This window comes from Vipera berus, assembly GCF_964194415.1.
Source record: "Vipera berus genome assembly, chromosome: 3".
Taxonomy (NCBI): domain Eukaryota; kingdom Metazoa; phylum Chordata; class Lepidosauria; order Squamata; family Viperidae; genus Vipera; species Vipera berus.
Genome location: NC_138204.1, coordinates 25,205,772 through 25,230,399, shown reverse-complemented (window position 1 = coordinate 25,230,399; position 24,628 = coordinate 25,205,772). Strand labels below are relative to the sequence as shown.

General features: G+C 40.3%; 2 protein-coding genes across 4 annotated transcripts; both read right to left on the bottom strand.

Annotated features, from left to right (window-relative positions):
- Positions 1-728: 728 nt before the first annotated feature.
- BLCAP (BLCAP apoptosis inducing factor) lies at positions 729-7,439 on the bottom strand. Of its 2 annotated transcripts, XM_081322221.1 has the most exons (3): positions 7,358-7,430; positions 4,730-4,813; positions 729-2,348 (listed from the first exon to the last, which is right to left on the bottom strand). In XM_081322221.1, exon 3 carries the CDS (start codon positions 2,211-2,213, stop codon positions 1,950-1,952), a length of 264 nt encoding a protein of 87 aa, XP_081178347.1. In that variant the 5' UTR covers positions 2,214-2,348; positions 4,730-4,813; positions 7,358-7,430; the 3' UTR covers positions 729-1,949. The 2 variants fall into 2 exon arrangements, with proteins under 2 accessions (XP_081178347.1, XP_081178348.1); XM_081322222.1 differs by lacking the exon at positions 4,730-4,813 and having other exon boundaries at positions 7,358-7,439.
- Positions 7,440-7,757: 318 nt separating this feature from the next.
- Positions 7,758-24,011, bottom strand: PIGT (phosphatidylinositol glycan anchor biosynthesis class T). Of its 2 annotated transcripts, XM_081324490.1 has the most exons (13): positions 23,811-24,003; positions 23,266-23,362; positions 22,740-22,917; positions 20,738-20,865; positions 19,852-19,952; positions 19,519-19,605; positions 18,337-18,424; positions 18,157-18,254; positions 16,840-17,005; positions 16,129-16,329; positions 14,214-14,379; positions 14,037-14,120; positions 7,758-11,512 (listed from the first exon to the last, which is right to left on the bottom strand). In XM_081324490.1, the coding sequence occupies exons 1-13, from the start codon at positions 23,871-23,873 to the stop codon at positions 11,260-11,262; spliced, it is 1,710 nt and encodes a 569-aa protein (XP_081180616.1). In that variant the 5' UTR covers positions 23,874-24,003; the 3' UTR covers positions 7,758-11,259. The 2 variants fall into 2 exon arrangements, with proteins under 2 accessions (XP_081180616.1, XP_081180615.1); XM_081324489.1 differs by lacking the exon at positions 23,266-23,362 and having other exon boundaries at positions 23,811-24,011.
- Between the last annotated feature and the right edge of the window lie 617 nt (positions 24,012-24,628).

Here is a 24,628-nt window from a genome sequence, read left to right as displayed (position 1 = left end):
AGAGCTGGCTTGACTTTACTGTAACCACCACTCTTAGTAAAAGAATCCTTTGCTTTAACCCAATGGAGTCGAAGTCTTTTCTTTCCTAAGGGATCGGATTGGGGCAAGTCTGACATGGTTCTTAACCTTACAAAAAACAAGGAAGATTAATACAGTCTAGACGTCACCAAAATCGTCTGCCCAGTTTTAGCCAAATTGGACATTTGGCAACCAGCATGTATTTATAATGGTTGCAATGGCCTGGAGTCACTTAATCGCCATTTTGCAACCTATTCAGCCAACTTCTGACAAGCAAAATCAATGGGGGGAGGATGCCAAATTCACTTAATGACTGTGATTTGCTTAACAACCCTGCCAAAAAAGTTGTAAAATCAGATCTAGCTCACTTAATAGCAAAGGATGTTCCAGTCCCAATTGTGCTCTTGAGGACTACCTGTACTGTTAAAAGATTAAGAAAGCCAATTAAGAAAAAAAAATAGTTTATGTTATCGCCCAGGAAGCCCTACTGTTTTCCATATCAAGATACGTAGTCACTGGAACATTTTGTGAAATTGGTCAGCAGGTCAGGACCTAGATTGGCACATGAAAACCTGTTTGGGTTGCAACCAAATCACTTTGAGAATAAAAATGGCTTTAGGGAGCTGTGAAAAAGATAAACTGTCGCGAAAGCAAAGGTCTTAGTCCAGTTAAAAAGGTAACTGCATCATAAATGGCACTAGTCCACAGACCAAAGTTTATAAAGCTTTATTAAACCTTTTGAACAGCTGTGCAATGAACAAACCAACAAAAATAATTAAAAAAAAACTACTGAGGTTTCATGACTGGATTCTCAGTTCCATGTCCTTTGAGAGACAAAAATGCCTTTTCAGCAATACTCCAAGGAAGATGGTGTGGAGCCAAACGGTAAAATAACTTTGGAAAGTAACAGAAAAAGTATCTGTTTGCCTTCTCCTCAGGGCTACCTTATATTTCACTCAAGCAATTAGCTCCTAAAGAAGAAAATAAGTCTTGGTGGAGAAAAGGAGTAGAATAAAACCATGAGCCAGGTACCACTAGAAAAATGGCTTCACAGAATCCTATGAAGATATGTAGTCTAAATAGATGTCGCATTCTTCCACCTATATATGTGAACACAGGCTCATTTGCTTGTGATAATGTAATACTTTTGGCCTAAAAGAAAAAAGCAGCACATTACTCCACTGACAGCCCCACCTCGGTATGGAGAAACCAGACATGGTACACTGATCCATCCCGCACTCCCGAGTGCTTTTTCAAGCTAGAAACACTGGCAGCTTAAAATCAAAAGCAACACAATAAAAAAAGATTCCCCAAGCTTTACAGCAGTGCATGCTTTCTTTCCAATTCAGGGTCTTCTATAAAAAGTAGATGTTTGGCAAGGATGGGAGAGAGACAAGCTTCGGCATCTCTGCATTACAAAATGGCATCGTGATGATTCTGGGATTTTTGAGCTAGGATTTTTGCTGTCAGGCTTAGTAAGCACTTGATAGTTCCCCTTCATATGAACACCGTGAGAAGCACTAACTTTCTACTGAACTCAAGGTGGAGAAACAGCTTTCCAACTGTTTCAACAAGATCAGACACTCATGTTCTAAAAGATGGATGGCTACCTTTTGATTTGATATCAGCAACACTCAACAGGTCTCTTCATCACCAAATTGGAAATGGGAGAGCCCAACTCAAACAATAATACCGAAGGAAGGGATGGCACCCATTAGCAGCTCTGCTTCAAACCTTCGAACAGACAGCATCGCCAGCTATTACTAATAACAACTTTTGTCAAATTGTACAGGAAGATTGTGGAAGTGCAGATAATCATGAACGAAACATTTTAACCAAAACATGTACCCCAATCGCATGCCTTACATTTCCTCCTTCCCATGAAACCGTCCTTTTAAAAGGAAAAAAAAAGTGCAACCAAGTAGAAGATTTTAGGTGCCAACTATGTTGGGATCATGAGCAGAGTCCGGCAGTTGGGAACCAGAGCAGTGGTATAAGAAGCAATTCCCCCAGCAGCTGTAGCAGATGAGAAACAGAGCAGCCAAGAAGACCAAGGCACAGATTGTGCAAGGTTTCCGCTCCAACAAAAAACTCAGAAGGTAGAAGCCCATGAACATTGAGTGACTGAACCACAAGGCTGGGTTGAGGGGCTTGGGAATGAGGAGGACCGGCAGTAACCACTGGAGACAGTACATGATGCCTGGTGATCAGGATGTCACAGCGATGGCAGCAATCCGAGTCGCAGTATGAAATTTCTCCTCTGCACATTCAGCTCTTCGCCAACCAGGTAATCAGGCTTCATAAAACTTGAGAATAATGTGCAAGTAAATCTTGACAGAAAAGGGAGGAAAAAAGGACAGGTCAGCAACACAATTATAATTTATTTTTATTTTTTTACATTTGCATTGCTTACTAATACAATCCAGCAGAAATCCAGAACTTCCCATCCCTTTAAATGTTATTTTATTCCAAATCCCTAGTCACTATTTCTTGCAACATAAAATTTTAGCTATTTCTTCTCCAAGACAGTAGATAGAATGAGCATACATTTGCAGCATCACTGTCATTTTTCTATTATGTACAACTTTATGTACAAGATTGCCGCAACTCAACCTACCCAGAGGATTGTTGCTGTTGGGGAATTTGGGAGAGGAAATGCTATGAACTCTTACAGGAAAGGCAAGACATAGATCTAACAAAACAAATAAAGCACACACTGAGGCTTAGCATTTTATAGGATGCTATAGTTGCTTCAAAAACCTGAAATTTAAAATCCTGGTATAATGTTGTGTGAATCCATTAAAACTGTGAACACACATGCTGGGTTCTGTTGAGGTAAGCTTGATTAAAACTGTTATATAAATCTAACCATCATGGTTTATAAGTCATTGTTTATTAGTATCAAATTATCAAATTATGGTTTATTCATATTATCATTAAGCATGATGTAGGAGCCAAGTGGTAATGAGTTGGTTGTTTGCTCTATAGTGAAGTTTAGAATATGATACATGAATCCAGCTACAATATGAACGGCTTTGCTCATTACTGCAGCTGTTGGAAAGACATTTTCATAACAAAACAGAGTTGTACTGTGAGGGTTTTTTCACAACTAATTTAGCAAGGCACAGTAAGTTAGATCACGTGTTAAACAAAACAAACATAATGATCTATCATTATATAAGAATCAGACATCTAAATGTGTCCTTACTGATGTTAGAATCCAGCATCCGAGAGGTGGAAATAGATGTTCATGGGAACTAGAAGCCTACTATTCATTTATAAACTTTCTTAAAGTGAGAAGCAGCTTGGATTTGACACAATTCAATTTTTCACTATTTTATGTAGAATCATCAAAACACTGAGTATTTCTGGTTTTTATACAAAAAAACGTATGTTGAATAAAAGTTGCATGTTGATCACCAAGTGATTCATCCAGTTCAACTCCTAGTGGTTTTGTGTACATGTCCATGAAAATTTCTTGCTAACAACATGGTAGTACTTTGTCACTGTCTTCTGAGAAGTTTTTTCAAATCTCAGTATAGCCCAGGACAGGGGTCACCAATCCCCAGTCTGTGGACGTGGCATGCCAGAAACCGGGCTGTGTGAACAAGTGAAGCCCCATCTTTGGGATGCAGGCAGCATGCGAAACCATGCCCCTTCTGGCCTGCGGAAAAACCTCTCTCCTTGGAACCAGTCACTGGTGCCCAAAAGATTGGGGGACACTGCCCTAGGATTTCCTACCAAGTACTACTCTGTTTAGATTTTTGAGATCACTCAAGATTCACTAAGTGTTGTCATTAATTAGACATATATTACTGATCATCTGATATTACATCTTGCATTGAAGTCAGCAGGAAAGAATTTAATAGGAGCATTCAAGTTATCAAAATTACATTAACTACAAAATACAAGAAATATGAAAACAGTAACTTTACAGTTCATGCCTATTCACTTTCCCCTCCACATTCTTTAGCATATATCATCCATTACAAACGTAATTCCTATTTCGTTGCCACTTGGAAACATTTACATGCCAACATCATGAGATCATCTGGGAGTGGCATGAAACAGACCACGACTAGTTCTCCTTTATACTTGCCACATCCTACAAAGTTTTGATGAACACTGATCAAGAGGCCTACATTTTACATTTATTTGTTCTAAATATCTGGGGACAAGAAACCATGTAAAGCTTTTATTCAATATTCTCCCACAGTCTTGGTAGGAAATCCCAGGGCAGCAGCCCCCAAACAAAATCTACCAAAAAAACATGAGCTATCAAGAAGATCTGAAAAAGGTAAAACCAGAAGAATCTTGTTCAGTTATCTGAATTTTCAGAAATGCAGGCCACATGAGTAGAAACTATAGACTTCCATTGTATGAGAGATAACAGAATATAGAGAAACAACAACAACAAAACCTAAATAAAATACTTGATTCATTTTAGATCTTCCGACTGTGAAACGTATAAAAAGAAAAGGCATTTCTCCCTTTTTGGCAAAGAGACTAGTTATTCTTCAATAAAAACAAATCTTCAGATAAATGGAGAAATACTATGAATCAGAATTTTCATCTTGAGACAGGCTTCAGTACCTTTTTATTCCACCATATATCAGTAAAATATTTCCCCATTTTTACAGGAGCTAATGAAAATCAAATAATGCAGCAGTATTTTATTTTTGCTGAGAACGAATGAAAATAAATCTCTTACCCTAGTGCATGCAATTTCATTGAGAGAAATCTTTTCCCTTTTTTGTAACTTTGGTGTTCAGTGTAGCTAGATAGACTTTCTTCCCTTAAGAAAAAAAAACAGTTTCTTGTCAAGAGCCTTAGCAACTGGTTGAAATTTATCTGTGTACCAGAAACAATACACTGCAAACTATTCAGGTCACAAAAGCAATGCAAGTGAAGTATATTCACCTCTAAGAATTACTTCTATATAACTAACAATTTTTTTTGGGGGGGGGGTACCTTCAAATCAGTTCTATCTGGATTAATCCCTACAGATTCTAGGTAATGCCTTAACCACTGCATCAAACTGGTTCTCCATCAAAAAATTAGAAAGTTTTTTTTTAAAAAAATCAAGATATTCATGTATATTGGAGCCAAAATGGTACCAGGAGATAAAAATTATTACTGTCAAATGTGGAGTAATGTTTAAAGAAGTACATTCATGTAAATATTCTTTGTACGAAACAGTTAATCAGGCAATTGAAAAACAGCTGGAAGAAAAAATATACAGGGTTGAAACAGTAAATTATCAAAATTCCCTGGAACTGTCAGTGTAGAACAGAAAACCTCCTCTTAAATTCAAAAAGGTAAATAGTAAAATTCACATAAAAGCAGGAGAAGGCCTTTCATTATAACAAAATATCATTAAGATCGTTACCATCTCTGATTTGCCTATTTGCATCTGGACTACAATTTTTAGTGCACAATCCCAACAATTATGGAATCAAACTATCTTGGTAGCCTCATACCATTTCTCTCAATAATATAATGGACACAAATCTGATTTACAAATGCATTTCTTACTTGCACTTCAATATGGTTGTCTACCTACTCCATCAACTGGTTTCAAAAATTAAAGGAGATACTTCAGATATGGAAACAGAAAGAATAATCATAAATATATCAGCAGGAATAATTTGCCTCTTTTCTAAAACATTGTTTCCACACACAAGGAACTAAAGTTATCTAAAATATACATTATGCTTTCTATCAAAAGCTGTAGTAGCTGTAGTATTTCCATAGTTTTCCAGCAAGGAAAAAAATTCCTCTGTTCAAGCTCTTCAGTGCTATGTTGTAACAGAGAATATAGACTTGCACAGTAATGTTTATTCAGTTCCCTAGTGTCCATGTATATTCTAATCTGTGTGAACATGTCGGTGTACTAGTGGATCTCTTATTAAACTATTAAAACTAATTACTGAATCCCTATGCCGAAATACCTTGTTAGAAACTCCCATTTTACAAAAAACATGACAGATTTTACTAGTCTGCCACTTGTACAAACAAATTTACTATCATCGTATTGTTTGTCCTTCATGCCCAAAGCACCTTAGGTATAATGGAAAAGACTGAGAGCGGATAAGAAAAGGCCTCCCATGAACAGTGATAATTTACAGAGTTATAATGATGACCTCTGTAAGATAGATAGATAGATAGATAGATAGATAGATAGATAGATAGATAGATAGATAGATAGATAGATAGATAGATAGATAATTATTTATTTATTTTTGGGACTTATATGCCACCCTATCTCCTGAAGGACTCAGGGCGGCTAACAACAATAAAATACAATGATACAAAAGTTAATATTTAATAAGTATAACAGGTTGAGGTATGACCCCTTTAACTCATCATTCGGAATCAACAGCAGCCTTTCAGACGCCTCTACGGAGCTCACAAGTAGCGACGCCCCTACCAAACTGCTCTTGCCAAAGCCTGGGTCTACCGCGCTGCCACTTGTGTAACAGCCATACAGGATCCATTTCCCACAAACGTTTCTATCCCCTTGGAGCAGGGGTAGGCAACCTCGGCTCTTTTATGACTCATGGACTTCAACTCCCAGAATTCCTGAGCCAGCCAAGCTGGCTCAGGAATTCTGGGAGTTGAAGTCCATGAGTCATAAAAGAGCCGAGGTTGCCTACCCCTGCCTTGGAGCAACCAGCTAAACTAGTTGTGTCAGACGTCTCTCGAAAGATCCGACACTGCGCAATAATAACTTTATAACTCCTGGCTACCCTATTTTTCCCCCCCTCCTCTGCCTGAGCTGCTTTAGGACTAGGGTTGAACCCCAAAGCAAGCCACTCTCTTATTATTGCAGGGAATTTCCATCAGCAAAATTGCGGGATCCGGCCATGTGGGTGGGTGGTGGTGGTGGTTCCTGCCGATCCGTTTTTATGTTTGCAGAATCGAACTTCCCAGGTTGATCCTCTCGAGTCCTGCCCTGGGGACGGATCGGGTGGGGGGGTGGGGGGGGTAGGAGAAGCGATCGTTCGGTCGGTCCAGCCGATCAGCCGCCACGGACACCGCAATCCGGGAAAGATCCGCTCAGCCCAGACGAAATACAAAACCTGCCCAAATGGAGGCGCCCACTCTTACCCCCCTCCCGCCGCCGCTCTCTACGCCGCCAAAGCCCTGCTCATGAATCAACGACACACCCTTCCCCGCACCCAGGGCTACGACATATGCTTTCGGGGTTGCCGTCGAGGGACAGAAGCGAACCCGCCGGGCTCATGCCTTCCCGGCGAGAGTTGCCTCCACATCTTCGGCAGCTCCCAACCGCCGCCGCCGCCCCTCACACCACCACCGCCGCCGGCAGCTGTGTTACCTGCCCTCCACGCCATAGCGCCCCGTCGCTCCTCGCCACGCTAATTCGTTCGCAGGTCTCTTGCTTCACGGAGGACCTTCAACTGTCTCGCTTGGATCGTCCACCCCAGCGCCTTTTTGTTTTGTTTTTTTACAGCGCTCGCAATTCGACTTCTCCTGAAAGTCTGGATAGCCTTTGGCTTTTCGCGAGAGCCTTTTCTTCCGTTTTGGCTCTTTCTGCTGCAGAAATCGCCGAGCTGTTCCCGAGAATCAAGTGTCGTTCTGAACAGGCATTGCTGTAGACAGCCCCACCGCCCCGCTCTTGACGAGGCGGAAGGTCCTTGCGTTAGGCTGGAATCAGAAGATGCATTATAAATCCCGTGCAGTAGGCAGGGAACGGAGTGAGCTGGATGGAAGGTACGTACTAGAGTGCGACAGACGCGGACTTTGAAGGCGAAGGGCTGCGCTACTGTGATGACGAAAGTGAAGCCGGTTCCCCACTCTTCCTCCTGCCTCACTCAGGAGCGGCGGCGGAAATGCTCTCGTCCGCCATGCGGTAACGGGGGTCATTTCCCTGGAAAGGTGAGAGGCTCCATGCTGTCTGGGGCTGCGGCCACATAAGGTGGAAACGGAGCAAACCGGAATCTGAATGGAGAGGAGACCGCTTTGGAATACTTCACTCCGTATTAATTGCTTGCAGGCGGAAAGATAGCAGATCAGGAGAAAAGGCTCTGCTCTTATATATGGTCTTCGCAAAAATATTTTTACTTGCAGAAGCTTTTGACTTTTTCCAGAGATACCGGAAAACATCTTTGCCACATTTAACTAGGTATCTGAAATTGCTACGGGAATCTATGAACTTTGTCCCCTTGCTTGTAGTAGAGAAAGCAATTTAAGAATCGCTTTGTTTAAAAAACGGACATTTGCTTGGTAATGGCGCTGTTGGGTTACCTTTCTTTGGGTTTGTTGTTGGGTTTTTTTGTTTTTGTTTTTTGGTAAATTATTTTTTATCGGAATGGAGTTTTGAACCCCTTTTAATGTTTTGTACATGGAATGGCTTTTAATGAGAATGCTAGGCAGAGGTAGCTTGTTTTTGTATTTACTTATCAAATAAATGTGTTATGTGCGGATATAAGTTTTAGCTTGCCTTTATACCGGTACTGATAGCCAAATCTAGCTCTACGTTCTGCCTTGGTTTACCTTCCCAATAAGCAACCGAGTCAGAAGATCATTTAAAAGCAGTTTATTAGGGTACCCTGATACAGCGGGATCTCCCTATGAAAAGGGAGAACCCTAAGACCTATTTTATATTCCTTTTTATAATTAACACAAAGAAAATGCAAGAGGAAAGTTGATTGGGCAGGATAAAAGTAACCTCCCCTTTGCATATGAAATCAAGTTACATGTAGTCAAACGTGTTATCTAGTTGTATCCCATAATATCAGATGCTCATTAAAATAAGGTCTGACACCAAAAGGGGCATAAATTGTAAGGAAAAAGGTTGTTTAGAGTTCATGACAGAGGCAAACCAGACCCCAATTTGTATTAACAAAAATTTTCATACTTCCTCCCTCTCACCACCAACCGAAATGGGAGAGTGCCTAGTGTTTTATTTAAGCTTGAGAATCTGGTGAAAGCATTTGTGGAAGATGGGAACTGCCAATAAGAAAATCTGTGATTCATTGTGGCATATTGAAACTCAGCAGATTTATGTAGCTCTAAAAGGAAGCTCTTGTATGATTTGCAAACCAGTTGTGAGACTCAGGATTGTGATTTGCAAATTGTATAGCTTGCTCATTATTTAGATAATAGCAATAACAGCCTTATACACTGCTTCGTAGGGCTTTACAGCCCTAAATGGTTTACAGAGTAAGCATATTGCCCCCAATAATCTGGGTCCTCATTTTACCGACTTCAGATTGATGGAAGACTGAGTCCTGTTCATACATAGTTATCTTAATAGTTTTCAGATGTTTTTGACTCCTTTGCTAGAGAGCCATCTGAGGTCATGAATTCAATAACCTGCAGCCCCAAATGTAGTAATAGGATCAGCAAACAGAATAAATGAATGTTCTGGTAAATTACCTTTGTAACAAGGTAATAGCAACTCTCTCCACTTTACATACCTTTCAGGTCTAGCAAGTTATTTTGGAAAGAATTAAAAAAAAACCTGAATGCAAATCCAAATGTGGTTTTGAACAGTTTTTTTTCTGGACCAAAGATCACAGTTGGACTTTGCAATATTTATTTGTAGATTCAATCCAACCAGAATTGCGGCTCTAATATCTGATAAAACCCCAAACAGTATCAAACAAAGTAACCTAAAAGCACATTGCCTCTGAGGCTACTCATCTATCTGCTTAATCATCCTTTAAAGACTTAATATCCTTGTCTAACACTCAAGTGGAAACAGGTCTTGTGCTTCACAAAATGCTGGCAAGGCTTGGGCCATCTGGATCACAGGTGTATGCTGTTCCAGAGGGAAGGCACCACGACAGAGATGTGTCTCTTGGTCCCATCAAATGATGGTGCTTAACATAAAACTCTGTTGGATCATGTGAGGAAGTCTCCCAGATCTGGGAGGCTTTAAAATCCATAACACTCAGATTTAGTGTGAGCTTCTTCCTCTCTATAGACCCCCTCAGCTTCTGGACATCAACAATGAGCAATATTTAACTCAGAGTTCAATAAAGATGAGACAGTGTACTGTTTTGGGTGTTGCATCTTTAATCAGAATCTTTTTAGCTATTCACAAACTTTATCACCACTGTACATACTTGTAACTTTCTTGACAACACTGCAAAAGTGCTTTCCACTGCCTTTTTCCAGAATGCCTTTTCAACTTCTCAGTCTAATTTACAGACTAGGTTTTCCCTGGCAGTCTCTCATCCAAATACTATCCAAGTCTGATTCTCCTTAGCTTTTCACCATCAACCAAAATAACAATATCTTTCAGACTGGATTGGTGGACATGGGATAAAAACTGGTAAGTTTCTAATCTATCCCTTGACCAATTTCCATACCTTGCATGGATTTCTATAGGTTCACTCAGGTGAAATTTTTGCTTTGCTATCAGGCAGTATGGTACATGGAAGACTGATTAAAATAATGATCTTTATGAAGACCTTAATACCACTTGTCAACTATATATTGAAATCTTTTAAAACAATTTTTGTTTGCATACAAACAGCATTCATTCCCCAATTTAGATTATCATCTTAATCTAAATCCTATGGGTATCACTAGTCCAGCACCATGGTTTTTCTGTTTTAGAGTAATTTTTTTGTTCAGGTTGCTCATGCTCTTAAGTCACAAATAGTTACGGAGATTTCTAGAAGCTGCATTCTCCAGTGACAACTGCATCAGTGTAGTTCAAATTGTTTTTTCCTCTAAAATAGCAATTTGCCAAAATTAAATAGGTGTGCAAAATACCCTCAAGCACAAATCTTTATTATTTAATATTTTATGTGTTTCTTCTCTCTTACATCCACCAACACACTGTTGATGCATTGTTCTCAAAAAAAATTCTGCCTTAAGTTGCACGTGGCAATTAAAAGGTGCAAGCTCAGTACGTGTACAGGGCAATTGAAGTAAGTTAGCTAATGAGATAAGAGTGGTTCTATTTTACCAAAACCAAGGAGATAAAAATTCAAGAGCAATTCTGGCTTATTTGAAGTTGTCTTTTCAGATAATGTAAACATCTTCAAAAGAGTAAGCTTATCCCCTGGGCATTTTTATTTACAGTCCTGAGATCAGCAATGAAGGAAGCTATCCAACAACCATGAAAAACAATTCATAACAAGAAAATAAATTAAATCTTGCAAAAGGTACCCTGCTTCAACCATTTACCTTCTCACAAGTTGGCCCTTCAATTCTTGGCTGGAGAGTTCCTAAAGCTTTCAGAAGTACATGCACCAACTGTCCTCAGAGAGGTGGTACACCTCTTATTTTACGAATTATGTTTGCCAGTCGCTTGGCTAGGCCTCCCTTCTTAGGTTCTTCTACATGGAATGTTCTGGTCAGAAGATTGTAAAAGGAGCCATAACACACAGCTACCACAGTGCAAGTCAGGCAGATCACATTATATGGCATGCTAAAATCTGGTGTTGGTAGATTCACTAGGAGGGGTTCAGTGTAGAGACGTACAAAGTAGCTGGAGCCATCAAAGGAAGGAAATCTGAGAAATAAAAATCAGCAGAAGCTTAAAATCAGAGGTGAAGATAAAGGTATCTTTGAGTCAAGCCCAACTTCTGGTGACCAATGCAATTTTCTTGGCAAATTATAGAACTGATAAACCACTGCCTTCCTCCAAGATGAATTTCAACTTTGCTATCCTGGAATCCAGTAGTCCTGGAATTCATAGGTGATCCTCCAACCAGGTCCTAAACAGGTATGATCCCATAGTTTCTGAGACCTGCTATAGTGAGGTAGATAGTGCCACTGGCTGAGGAAGATTAAAGATGTATAACTTTTTTTCTGGCAAAAGACCTTGGGTGTTTTTAGCTGTGTCTAGTGCTTTAGCTTGAAAAACTACCATAAGCTTCATTTAGGATGAGGCTTCGTTAACAAATTGGACATTTACTTCATATGATATTAGCATTCAAATGGGATTACACATAAGAATACAACATATTTTGGGCACAACATTCCCATTTATATCAAGACAATGACTCCTGCAATTATGGTCTTGCTTCATCAGCAAAGAAATACTCTAGTGACAGAGCACATGCACTGTTGCATGCAGAAGCCTTCCAAGTTCAAGTGTTGGTGTTCCTAGTTAGAATACTAAGCAATTAAGAGAAGAAAAAAATCTGTGTTTAAGAAACTGCAAACTTACCGTCAGCCTTACCCAATCTGAAATCCTCCATAAAGATACTCCTCGACTTTCAATGACAAGTGGAACTGGAATTTGCACTGCTAAGCCATGCAATCGTAAAGCATCACACTGCTTAGCAATGGCAATCTTCTTGTTCTAGTTGCCATCACTGTAAGTCATAGAATCATAAGGCTGAAAGGGGCCTTGGAAGTCTTCTAACCCAACCCTCTGCCCAGCACAGGAATCCTTATTCCATCCTGAATAGATGGTTGTTCAATCTTTTCTTGAAAATCTTCAGCAATAGATTACCCACAACCTCAGGAGGCAGGCTGTTCCACTGATTAATTGCTCCCACTGTCAGGAAATTTCTCCTTAGTTCCAGGTTGGACGTTCCCCTGATGAGGTTCCATCCATTTCTTCCTGTCCTGCCTTCAGGTGCTATGGAGAACAAATGGACTGCCTTTTCTCTATGACGCTCTTCAAATATTGGGAAACGGTTCTAAGCCTTTAACTGTAAGCCTTCTGTTTCTTAAGTTAGACCAGGGGTCTTCAAACTTGGCCCTTTTATGACTTGTGGACTTCAACTCCCAGAATTCCTCAGCCAGCATGCCTGGCTGAAGAATTCTGGGAGCTGAAGTCCACAAGTCATAAAAGGGCCAAGTTTGAAGACCCCTGGGTTAGACATACCTAGTTCTCTCAGCCATTCCTGGTGATCTTTGTTGGTGTTCTCTTATCATCTTTATTGCTCTTCTCTGCACTCTTTCCAGGGCCTCAGCATTTTTTGTGTGTAGTGATGACCAAAACTGGGTGTAATATTCCAAGTGTGGCCTTACTACTGCAGCATAGAGTGGTACTATTCAATTCTCTTGATCTTGATGCTATCCTTCTGGTGATATCTTAGGTCAGCAGGCAGGTAAGTGACTGCTGCAGTGTGGGGGAAGAGATGCACCCTGTGGGTTGGGAAGAGTGTGCAGGGGTACATGAGAGGTGCCATGTCAGTCAAAAAGCTATGATGGTGTGGTGCAAGCTCAGAAAGGTCTGGAGAGGGCAATGTGGGTCAGGAAGGATGCTGAGTAAGTTGGGGAAGGTGCAGGAGAGGTGCTGCAGGGGTTGGGGACGGTACACAGGGGTCCTGCACAGCTGAAGGGTATACAGGATATGGTGTGGGTTGGATGGTGTGTAAGGTGCGTGAATGCCATTGTAGTGTGAACACAGAGGAGTTGGATGGATGTGTGGATGGGTGTGACCTATCCCTGCAACCTGTGACCTTCTCTGCCAGCTTCCCCCACTGCCTTTCTGAGGAAGACATCAGGGAAGGTTGCAAATGGCAATCAAATCATTGTGGCATGCTTGGCAACGGGTTTTAAGTACAAACCTGTTGCCAAGTACCCAGATCATAATCAAGAGACTTGATTACTAGTTGTGGCAAGGTGGATTGTAGAGAATAAGAAAGAAAGGTGACCTTGACAGAAATATGCAGGAATTTAAGCAAAACGGGCTGAAATATTTTTAAGTTCAGAGCAATAAGGTAGCATTTGGGCACAGCTCAAGGCAGATGCATCTCTCATTCAACAGAGCATAAGAGTGGAGGTAATAGCACAACCAGACTGTCAAGGTTTTGTTATTTTAGCCAATCTCAATAAAAATAGCCTTCCTGGGGAGCTGACTAACTGGTCTGGTCTACCTAATGGAGTTGATGGGAATACACAAGAATACGCAAGAAACATCTTGGGGAGAAGGGAACAGATAATGACTAAATGGCTGAACAATGCAAGCTGATATAAGCAGCTTCCAATGTTCAATAGCAGTACATAAAGTAGCAATGTCAACTGTACAGATTGCCCACTTTCCACCCTCCTTCATTTGCCAAGGTTTAGAGACTTACAGTGAAGCAAAAAGTGGTTTTATATCTTCATCTTCCTCTTTTATGGCAATGGTGCTTGGCACTAGGGCACTTAAGACAGATGGGCTAAAAACCAGAGAAAGGAAAGAAGACAAGCAATCAAGGATTCAAAGGGATGGAGCACAGACAACTCTTTGGCTGAGGACTGTCCCTGCTTACCTCACATAAAAGCCATGGTTGGGGTCAGGTGTGTATTCAGTCCACTTGAGCAAGGCTCTCTCAAACTGGATGTTGATCTTTGTGACTGAGTTTGCTGGCAACTGAATCAACATTTCCAGGAGATGGGGACGCTTTCGGTCCTGTGCTGGCTGATAATGGATATAACCTAATACCAAAGAAATACAATCAGCATTTCAGAGAAATAAACAAAATCCTTCCTTGAGATTCATATATTGATGATCTGCAGAGCACCCCTGCAGAGCAGATCACACTGCTCCACTTTAACCCTTTGGAATGCTATCAGAATCTTCGGGATTCTGATTTAACATCTTAAATTCATCTGTGAAAAAACAAATCCAGTATAGGACTATACTGGCTGGCTAAAAAGCCAAACAGAATAGAGTGGGACCTATTTCCAAAGCAACAGGCAATTTATTTTTATTTTTAATTCTTTAAAAAATGATGTGCTAATTGTCCTAAGAAAATGTATAAAGATACTAATGAAATCAATACAGGTCAAACCCAAAGCAAACATGTTATGTAGCAAATTGCTTTACTTGCCAAAATGGATATCCTCTACTGTGCTACTAGCCATGAATTATTTCATCCATGTATTATTTTTAGATTTTTAAAAATTCCATTATCCATGGTATAGTATCCTTCTGGGTCATCGGGAATGATCGGAGTTGTGGGCACAGCATTACAACAATTTCCAAGCCCAGCTCAATCCAGTCAGTAGTCATGGGTGGCAGCTCTCAAGCTCTTATTAATGCCAATGTGGGCTGCCTCAAAACTTGCTGCTCTCCCCTACATTGTTTAATATCTACATCAAACTGCTTGGGGGAGGTCATTCAGCAATTTGGAGCGAGGCTTCACCAAAATGTTAATGACACTGTTACATATTGCCACTTTATGCTGCATTGCAGATGCTATAAAAAATTCTGAATCAATGCCTGAAAGCTGTGATCTGGATCAAATGAAAGTAGCTTGGATTAAATCTAGTAAGATGGATTTCCTTGTCATCAAAAGTCATCAATGCAATCTAGGAACGTTGATCCTGTGAATAAGGATGAGTGGAAGAGGTGGCTTATGAGTTGGGGACTTCTTGTTTAAACAGTGAAAGTTGCAATCACAGAAGCCCTTCAGCTTATGCATCACTTTCAACCTTACCAGGACAGTTACCTTTATCTAGTACAAGTTATATCTGGAACAAAATGTGCTGGCCAGACTCTTAATAAGATAATCCTGTCAGAACAACAATATTTGAGTATAAGGGCAGTTAAATGATTGAACATTTATATGGTTTAGGTATATATTGAGGTTTTTAAAATTGTACATTGTATTTTTTTCCTTTTTCTATATGTAACTTTGTTGTACATCATCCCATCTCTTGACTGAGGTAGGCTATAAATATTGTAAATAATTTTGCCTCTAATCTTGCTATGAGGCATCCTGTTCAGCTGTTTGGATACAATTGGAATAAATAATTATACACATCCTACTTCTTTGTTCTGGGCTTATAAATCAGAAACTTATGGCTAAATGCAAATAAATGTTATGGAATAGTTACACACACAGATTGCTCAATTGACAGCTTTTGTTTATGTGGATCAGAATAATTGTGCCAGAGATTCTCTTCGAAACAATATAGAACTGTGATTTAAACAAGTCCAGAACTCAAGATCAGCTGCATAAGATTTCCAACATTCTGAAAATTATAACAATCAGCCCTAAAGGTGGATGGTAATCTTGGACAATCCTCTAGATCTAAGCATCAATGGGTACAAATTGGTTGTGGAGCAAAGGAAAAACTGAGCAACAATTCTGCATTTCCACTGTTCTGCTCCAAAGGATTTCTTTTTCTAAAAAGAAAAGGATTAGAAGAAGCATGTATTAGGGAGAATTTTTGTCTTACTTGGTTTATTTTCCTTTCCTTTAGTAATAATGGTCAAGGTATGAATGTAGAGCCGTAGGTACCAGGGCACAGTCTCTAGCAGAAGCACAGGGAAAGCTCGATACGGATGTGTGTTATACACAAGAGTGCTGATTTCTCCTGTTTGGAGACCATAACCACTCACATAGCGCTGAGCATGGAGCACCGGTACTGTCAGGCCCACTGAAGAAAACAAATTAGACAAGTTAGAAAGTCAGCTTTAGCATCCCTTATCAAATGAAATACATCTAAAGCTAAACCTCAAAAGAAAATCTCCCATTTCCTTACTTACAAAGGATTTCCCCATTGTTTGCCTATTGGAAGCAAGGACTATTGTTTCCTACTTTTTATAATATGTGACCAAATCACTGCTCGATGATTTGGACACTTTTGTATGAGAGGATAATAAACACTTCTCTGAATTTCTAGAGTTTTCATACTGTCTCTTTAAAAAAAAACACTACCTGGATGGTTGGGAATACCACTGGATCTTGTACTGGTGTCCCACTTCAAAGTAAACAATATTTTGAAATATCCATGGATAACATTCAGCTCTAAAGTATTAGGCCATGGAAGTGTGTGAGGAGTAATTAAGTATTAGTCCTAGTTAATAGATTCAACTGGCATAGTGCAATGGCATCCTTTATTACCACTAAATAGCATGGGGAAGCCAGGAAATCACTGATCACTCACAATTATCCTGAGGCCGTTTCCATTTCAATAGCACATTGAGGTTGCGAGATGTGTTGAAGAGTGTTAGATTCAGAAGGTCATAAACTGCATACGTTCTTCTGTCTCCCTGGACTGATGCTTCATAGACAGATAAAGGAGCTGGGGAAACATCCAGGAACTCTTGATCCTGTGAATAGAAGCAAACTCATTTACCTTGTGCCAACATATCACATCCTCATTATACTACTGCTAGCTAAAACACGTTCAATACCTCCTTCCTTGTATGTGTTCCGGAGCAACTTATGTTTATAAAGGTAACTAGACACAATCTGTTGAGGCAGTCTCTGTATTCAGAATCACAACTGCCCAAGTTCCCCAATTCATTGGAAATTTTACAATGAAACACTCTTTTAAGCAGCACATGGAAATATGACAGCTGAAAAAGCATACACAGCAAGTCACAGGTACTCTTTCTATGTGCTGAATGTGTGCACGTGTAGGCAATCACTTGAACATTTCTCCATCCTCAAATATCCATGAGAATAATAATTCTTCAACAGAGCATGTAATAACCATTTCAAAAGTCAATTAAAATGACTGAATATGTAATGGAACCTGTAATTATAAATCTTTACATATAAAAATACAGAAGCATGATCAACTAATTAAAAACAAAAACTACCAATTTAGATCCACTAAAGCAGCAAAACCAAGTGAGATACCTACACCAAGGATACCTCCTACACAGTACCAACACTACAAAAAGAAATCTACAAAAACTAAAAATGGCATTACTATTAAAAAAAGTATGCCTTCACTAACAATCAGCTTTTATTATTGAAGATATAAAGCATTTCAATTGCAAAAAGCTAAATTCCTGAAGCACACCTGATAACCAGTCGGTCCATTTACACTTCCATCAGGATTTTTTTCACCCAACTAGAGCTTAGTCTAAAGCCCATTTCAGGAGACGGTTACACTATGGAAATATAGATAAATCTTGTGCTGGAGAGGGCAACTTTTTGTGTCCCCTCCCCAGCTGTTATTATTTTGTTGCACATACTGCAGATCACATTACTGAATTTGGTTGGGTGTATTTAGAATTACACTGAGCACTCCTTCCCCTCCACCCTGGCTTAAAACACTTAGTTTACCTAAAAGAACCACTTAAAAATCTACAAAGCCTTAACAAAAAGTCTTGTTCCCTCCAGTGGCATCATCCTGATGTCTCCCAATTCCTGTTTTTTTGTTTAGCCTCATTCAGATTTTTTTAAAAAAATAGTGCCTGGTTTATTAACATTGCATCTATATTCAAACATGGTTGGAAAAAAAAACTACCTGGGTTTTGCTGGAAATATCAACATAAACCTTGCTTTGAGATGCCAGAGGACAGCCTTCAGTGAGGGTACGAGAAAACATTTTTAAGAGCGACCAATCTGAAGAGAGAACGACACAAGATCAGCTAAGAGATGAATCCGGACCAGCAGTAACAATACAGAGAGTGTAATAGCCTGTTACCTTTCTTTCCCTGGGCACTGGCAAAACTATCAAAGACAACAGTGAGGATCTGCCTGAGTTCCCAAGATAAGCTTAGACAAGATTTGTCCTGAAAGAAAAAGGCAAAGGAAGAAAAAAGATCCACATTTTAAAAAGTTAACATGTTAAAAACTATAGTAATTTCAACATTCTCCCCCAAATTTAGTAATCTGCCCTGAGAATTATAAATACGCCAGCAAAACAAATTTTACACATGGGAAATCCCAAGACGTATAAATAAGATCTTCTTCCCAACATAAATAGATATACAGAGAACTTCCTTCTTTTGGTTCTTAAGAGCCCCTATATAACTGCTTTGAAATTTTTGTTAAACTTGCTCATTGTCAGCTTTAATTGTTCAGAACCAGTCTTTTATTCAACCTGCATTTAAATGTGGGCACATATCATTTGGTGATATTTTTGCTTGTTAGTAAACAGTCACCATCGTGGCAGCCAAAGGTTTATTCCTGATATCTATGCGCTCCAACATCTAATAAAATTCTTATAAACATACCACCAAAACAAATAGAAAAATCAGAAAACCCAACTTAATAGCTAAGACAAAGCTTTTGATCACTGAGTCAGTCAATGAATGGCACTGATAATGTTACCCAGACAGGTAATGAAATGTTTGCAAGCAAACAACAAAGCTCGGAGAACTCCAAGGACTCCTCAGTCAATGAAGTTGATGATGGAAGATTCAGGTCAGATAAAAGCAAATACTTCTGAATCTAGTTCATAGTAAATCCCATAATATAACTGGAGAATGCAAATATAACAATGACCATCAACTTGGAAATTTTGAAGGGAATTGCCATATAATTTTGTGGATGTTAGGGTTATCAGTCATTTCTATTTATGAAGGTTATATTTTACCTCTGGTGTTAGAGGCAACTGCCACTATATACCAATTGCTGTGGATCATAGGCTAAGTGTTGTTATTCTGATTTTCAAAGATATTAGGTTGATCATGGTGGTAACAGAATGCTGAACTAATTAAATATTTGGACTGATTTTCCCATTTTTTCTTTACATTTAATTTTTAAGAGGAGCATCTTCCACTTAATTAAGGAACCAAAATTATAGATACAGCATTATCAGTCTTGGGCATTCTGTCCTCAATTCTTCCAGCTGATAAGACAAACCAAACATCCAAAAACCCACCCTGCAAATGGGACGGATGTGCACAGCCTGGGAGTGGTAACTGCTGTGGAACAGTCGCTCAGCCTTCAGCAGAACAGCCAGGCCAGCCTGGAAAATAAAAAGAAGCCTTTTTCCGCAGAATCCAAAAGCAGCTTAGGAACTATGCAACTACTGTATGTACATATGACAGTCCAATTTAATTCCAAGTTACACATACCCACCAAAGAAGAGGCGAAACCCCTAAAGCAATCTTGCAGATATCCAACTAATATTTACAAGAGTGAAAGAATTCCAGGGGTCAAAGGACATGCTGCTGCTTCAAGGCTCAACTACTGCAGCTATCACACGTCTCACCTTTGAGCTGCAAGGCAACAGCTTCTTCCAGGGTGTGAGATTTTCAGTGCATACAACTTCACGGGGCAAGACAGCATATCGTAGGAAACGATGATCTGTTACTGAATGAGGGAGCCAAAGATTAGAACCTTCCCCAACCTGGATTTTGCTAGGGATTATGGGAATTAAAAAGTCCAGCACATTCAGAAGCCCCAAGCAGGGAACGCCTGGGTGAGAAGGTTTACAGACATATGCATATCCCCTGTAAATGTACATGATTCCAAGGGTATACTGAAGAAATCTGGGCCTTGATCATTACTGAAACCTAGTCAACATAGCCTCTTCCTTTTTTATTATTTCTGTAAATAACATTATCCTACATGTAGTGGTATATGATGTTATGATGTTGCTACTGAATTACTGGTACTTCTTGTATGCCTCAGAACAGTCCTGGGGGATTGAGATGCAGAGAGAGACAAAGAGAAACTACCGTTGAACAAGCAATATTGTTTATAAAATGTTTGAAGAAAAATGGAAATGCCTCAACTACGGTAACTCAGCTGAGAACTCTTTCCTAGGGAGGATGAGTAGTACTTTCACTGAGGTCTGTAAAAGCCGTTAAAACCCTTTTTGTTCCTTGTGGTTTTCTAACAATTATTACCTCCATTTTTTTGCTGCAGGCCATTTTAAATTAAAGAATGTCTATATTGTAAATTGCCACAATCACAGTACCTTTAATGATTTTTTCCAATTATCCAAGTATCCAGATTTTTTAAATAGCACTTTTCATTAAGCTATTTTTGTTATTCATAAATTTTGACTTTAGTGAACACTTATAGAATTCATTTTATAAGACTCTTTACATTTATAAGTAATAAATATGATGAATAAATAAATATAAACTCACCATTCACCAGCCCCAGCGGTTTGAAGGATGCAGTTGGGATGATTGTGTTGGTGGAATCAATGAAGTTCAAAGAGGCACAGAATATTCCTGAGAGGATGTTACTAAGATCATTCCAAGCTTTGTCAACACTATAAAAGGAAAACATATAGTAAGCACTGTAATATGTTTATGAAGGAGTTATCTGAAATTTAAAATATGTATTTGCTAAAACATTTAAAGTAATTTCATCTTTAAATTTTAAGCTATGTTTGTAAATTTACACATCATTTTAATGCTATTTTGGTGGCAGAGAATCTCAGTATCTAAAATTTGAAAAATATACATCAGAACCTTGGATGTTGTTACCTAGAAACAAAGCAAACATTAACAGTCACAATAGTAATATACTATTGAAAACAAGCCATGTTCATAATCTCTGACTGGATTCACCCTAAGCCAGAGGGCAAAGGTTTTTTAAAAATGTTTTGGCTAGTGAGCATACCTGAAACTTTCAGAATGTATTGCAAGTACTCAATCTGTTGGTGCATAGATATGTCAAAATTTTTTATTATTTATTTTTTTTATTTTAATTCCATTTATATCCCGCCCTTCTCTGAAGACTCAGGGCGGCTTACAAGCTTAGCAGTATACATGCTAAGGCTAGTCATTCAAGATCAGCTCCTAAGTATATAGCCACACTGACTTCCATGGGTTGTTACAAATGATATCTTTCTCCAAACACCAAGTTTTACCCTAGATTTGATTTTTGTTCTGAGGGGAATAGTCTGTGGATGGAAGAGTCATAGATGACTTCTTTTTTAGGGATAATCACTATTTGGTTAAAATTTATTCACTGAGGGGTACAGGGCTGATTATGAAACCCACCCATGGCAGCTTCTGGATCCCAAAGAATTTGCTTACAGGTCATCTTACTGTGGCATCAAAACTTGATTGAGGCTTTGATGGTGGACTGCAATGTCAAACCATCTCAACTCATAGGCCGTTTCAATCCTGTGTGACCTAGACTTATTTATCAAACTTATAGGTCTGCTTGGTCTATTGAGGAGATGAAAGCAATGAAGGAGGCAGAGAAATGCCTGGAGTATAAGTAGTGGAAATCCAAAAGCAAGTATGACTAGATTTCAGCTTAGAACAGGGGTGTCAAACTGCCACCCCACGGGCCGGCTGCGTCATTGGGAAACCGTGCCCACCCCATTGCCGGCAATGGGGAAAAAGCTCTGGTACGTTGCGTGATGTCACGTGATGTCGCTAGTTTGACATGTCTGGCTTAGAACATATTGTATTGTTTGCCTTATTTTTGGGGTGGTGAATGAGTTTCTTTTTTCTTCCTCCCTCACTGCATCTGCAGAAGAGAGCTGTTCCTGGGACTGCAGTCACCTGAGGCCTTCTACGGGTTGTCACGCCCTCAGCAGCCAACTACAATAACTGATTAGTTTTTCTCACCCATATTCTCACCCAAGTAGATTGGAGACAGCATTAGTGAAAAAAATAGAAAAGATATCAGCATGTGATACCACTGCTAAACTATCAACCATCATTTATAAACCTGAATCCCATGATGGATTCATACAACACTATAAACCAAAAGAACCCCAAACTCAGATTATGGTTTAAAATATGTGCAATTTATGCCCACGTATGATGGGCATGAATAATGGATGATCAGATCAAGCCTTTCCCAGCTTTCTGGAATGTATTGCATTATATTTCCCACCATCCTCTCTATATATGGCATACATAAGTGACCAAATGCAAGAAACCAAGCGAAAAAGGAAGGCTGATATCACTTTTACATATTTGTTCTTAATTGTCGCAGCCCATGCAGGTTAAGTGGCTAAGGCTTTAGATCAGGATCCATGAAACCCAAGTTCAGTAACTCACTAGATTTACTGAAGCTTTCTTTCAGCCCAGCCTACTTCACATGCTTTGTATTGAGGGGAAAAAAATCAGTTGGAGACGTAAATCAAATAAATACATTAACAGAGACTATGAACCTACTTACTCTGAGACAGTGTCCTGGAACCAGACCCAAAGTTCTGCACCTGCAGGAGCTTGCAAGTAGGGCTGTCCCCAGCTCCGCGTTCGCCAGAATCCCTGAGTGAGGGAGAGGTGTAACTCGCGCACTGAATACTTGGAAATAAGCTGGCCCAGAGCCTTAGGGAACAACCGGTAATGGGAGACTGGGAGAAAATGGAGATGGAACGGGAAAGCAAAGTGAGAAGAGCATCCCTTCTCTCCCCACCTCCTGTCTGCCCCACCTTTTACCTATCCCTCTGCAAATATCTGTGGAGATTCTCAGTCACCCAGGTCATGCTTGTCCCACAGGTACTTTTTCAAAAGGCAACTGGACTTTGTTTTACCTTGAAAAAGTTTCACTTTTCATCCAACAACTGCAAAACGTCTTCCAGGTAAAACAAAGGAAGTCCAGCTGGCTTTTGAAAAAGCACCTTCGGGGTATCCTTCTGCAACTTATGCTCCAGTTAAACTAAGTAACAGCTGCTATTATTCAGACTATTAAATTGATTTACCCCAAGCCTCCTGTGATCTGGCATCCTCCAGATCTGGCATCCTGTGATCTGACATCCTCCAAATGCAACCACACACTCCAGAAATCCTATCCCAAACCTAAAGGGTGGAAAGGTGCTCAGCTCAGCTGGAGAAGGCGGCATTTTTAGGTAGAAGCGATCACTTACAACAGGAAGTCAGCCCGCTGCGGGGGAAACAGGAAGCTCTCCGCTATTTCAAATGTTACAATAATTACTGGGATCAATAAAAAACCATAGTCCCAAGCGGCAAATCGGGGGAGAGTTGAGGCAGGCTGTAGAAAGCCTCTCCCGATATTTCGGAGAGGATTTGGAGGGTAGAGAATCGGTGCTTTTCTCAAGCTCCTTTTGGAAACCGACAGGCCAGCTGCTCCCTTTTCCTACACATAATGACTCCTAAGTGCAGGGAATCCACAGATCGGGTGCCCAGAAGGCACACAAAACACATTAATACGGGCGTGCCCAGCCCAGTCCCTGCCAAGACCCGACGGCTGAGCCACCCCGGGTCCCCGCGCCAGCTCTGCTCTTACCGCCGCCGCCACGCTGCAGGTCCGAGTCCCAGCGGGTGCGGAATTGGAACGTGGCGGCCACATCGCCGGAAGGCAGCGGACTGAGCACCAACTCTTCTCGCAAGGAGTCCCGGGGAGGGTCGGCGGCGCTCTCCGCCGACCCCGAGGCCCAAAGCAAGAGGCCCAGCAGCGAGACGGCCACCTCCATTCTCGCCGGGCCAGGAAGACGAAGCCCCGCCTCTCCCAGGCTCTAGTTCAGGGGTAGGCAACCGTGGCTCTTTTATGAATCATGGACTTCAACTCCCAGAATTCCTGAGCCAGCTATGCTGGCTCAGGAATTCTGGGAGTTGAAGTCCATGAGTCATAAAAGAGCCACGGTTGCCTACCTCTGCTCTAGTTGGTCGCCGGCAGGCCGGCGAGCCTCGGCAACCCCGCCCTCCTTCTCCATGAAGCCAATAAGAACTCTTCTTGCGATAACGTAGAGACAAGAAAATAGAACGATATGTCTCCTGTTTTCTTACGTAGGAATATTCCGAGTCCACAAAGGAGAAGACAATTCTAAAGTGCTCTAAATCCGTGTTTCTTAACTTCCCACTTTTTAAAACTTATTTGTTGTTGTTAGTTGCGAAGTCGTGTCCGACCCATCGCGACCCTATGGACAATGTTCCTCCAGGCCTTCCTGTCCTCTACCATCTTCTGGAGTACATTTAAGCTCACGCCTACTGCTTCAGTGACTCCATCCAGCCACCTCATTCTCTGTCGTCCCCTTCTTCTATTGCCCTCAATCTTTCCCAGCAAAAGAGCTTTTGTTTGTGTGGGTTACATTTATCAATATTTAC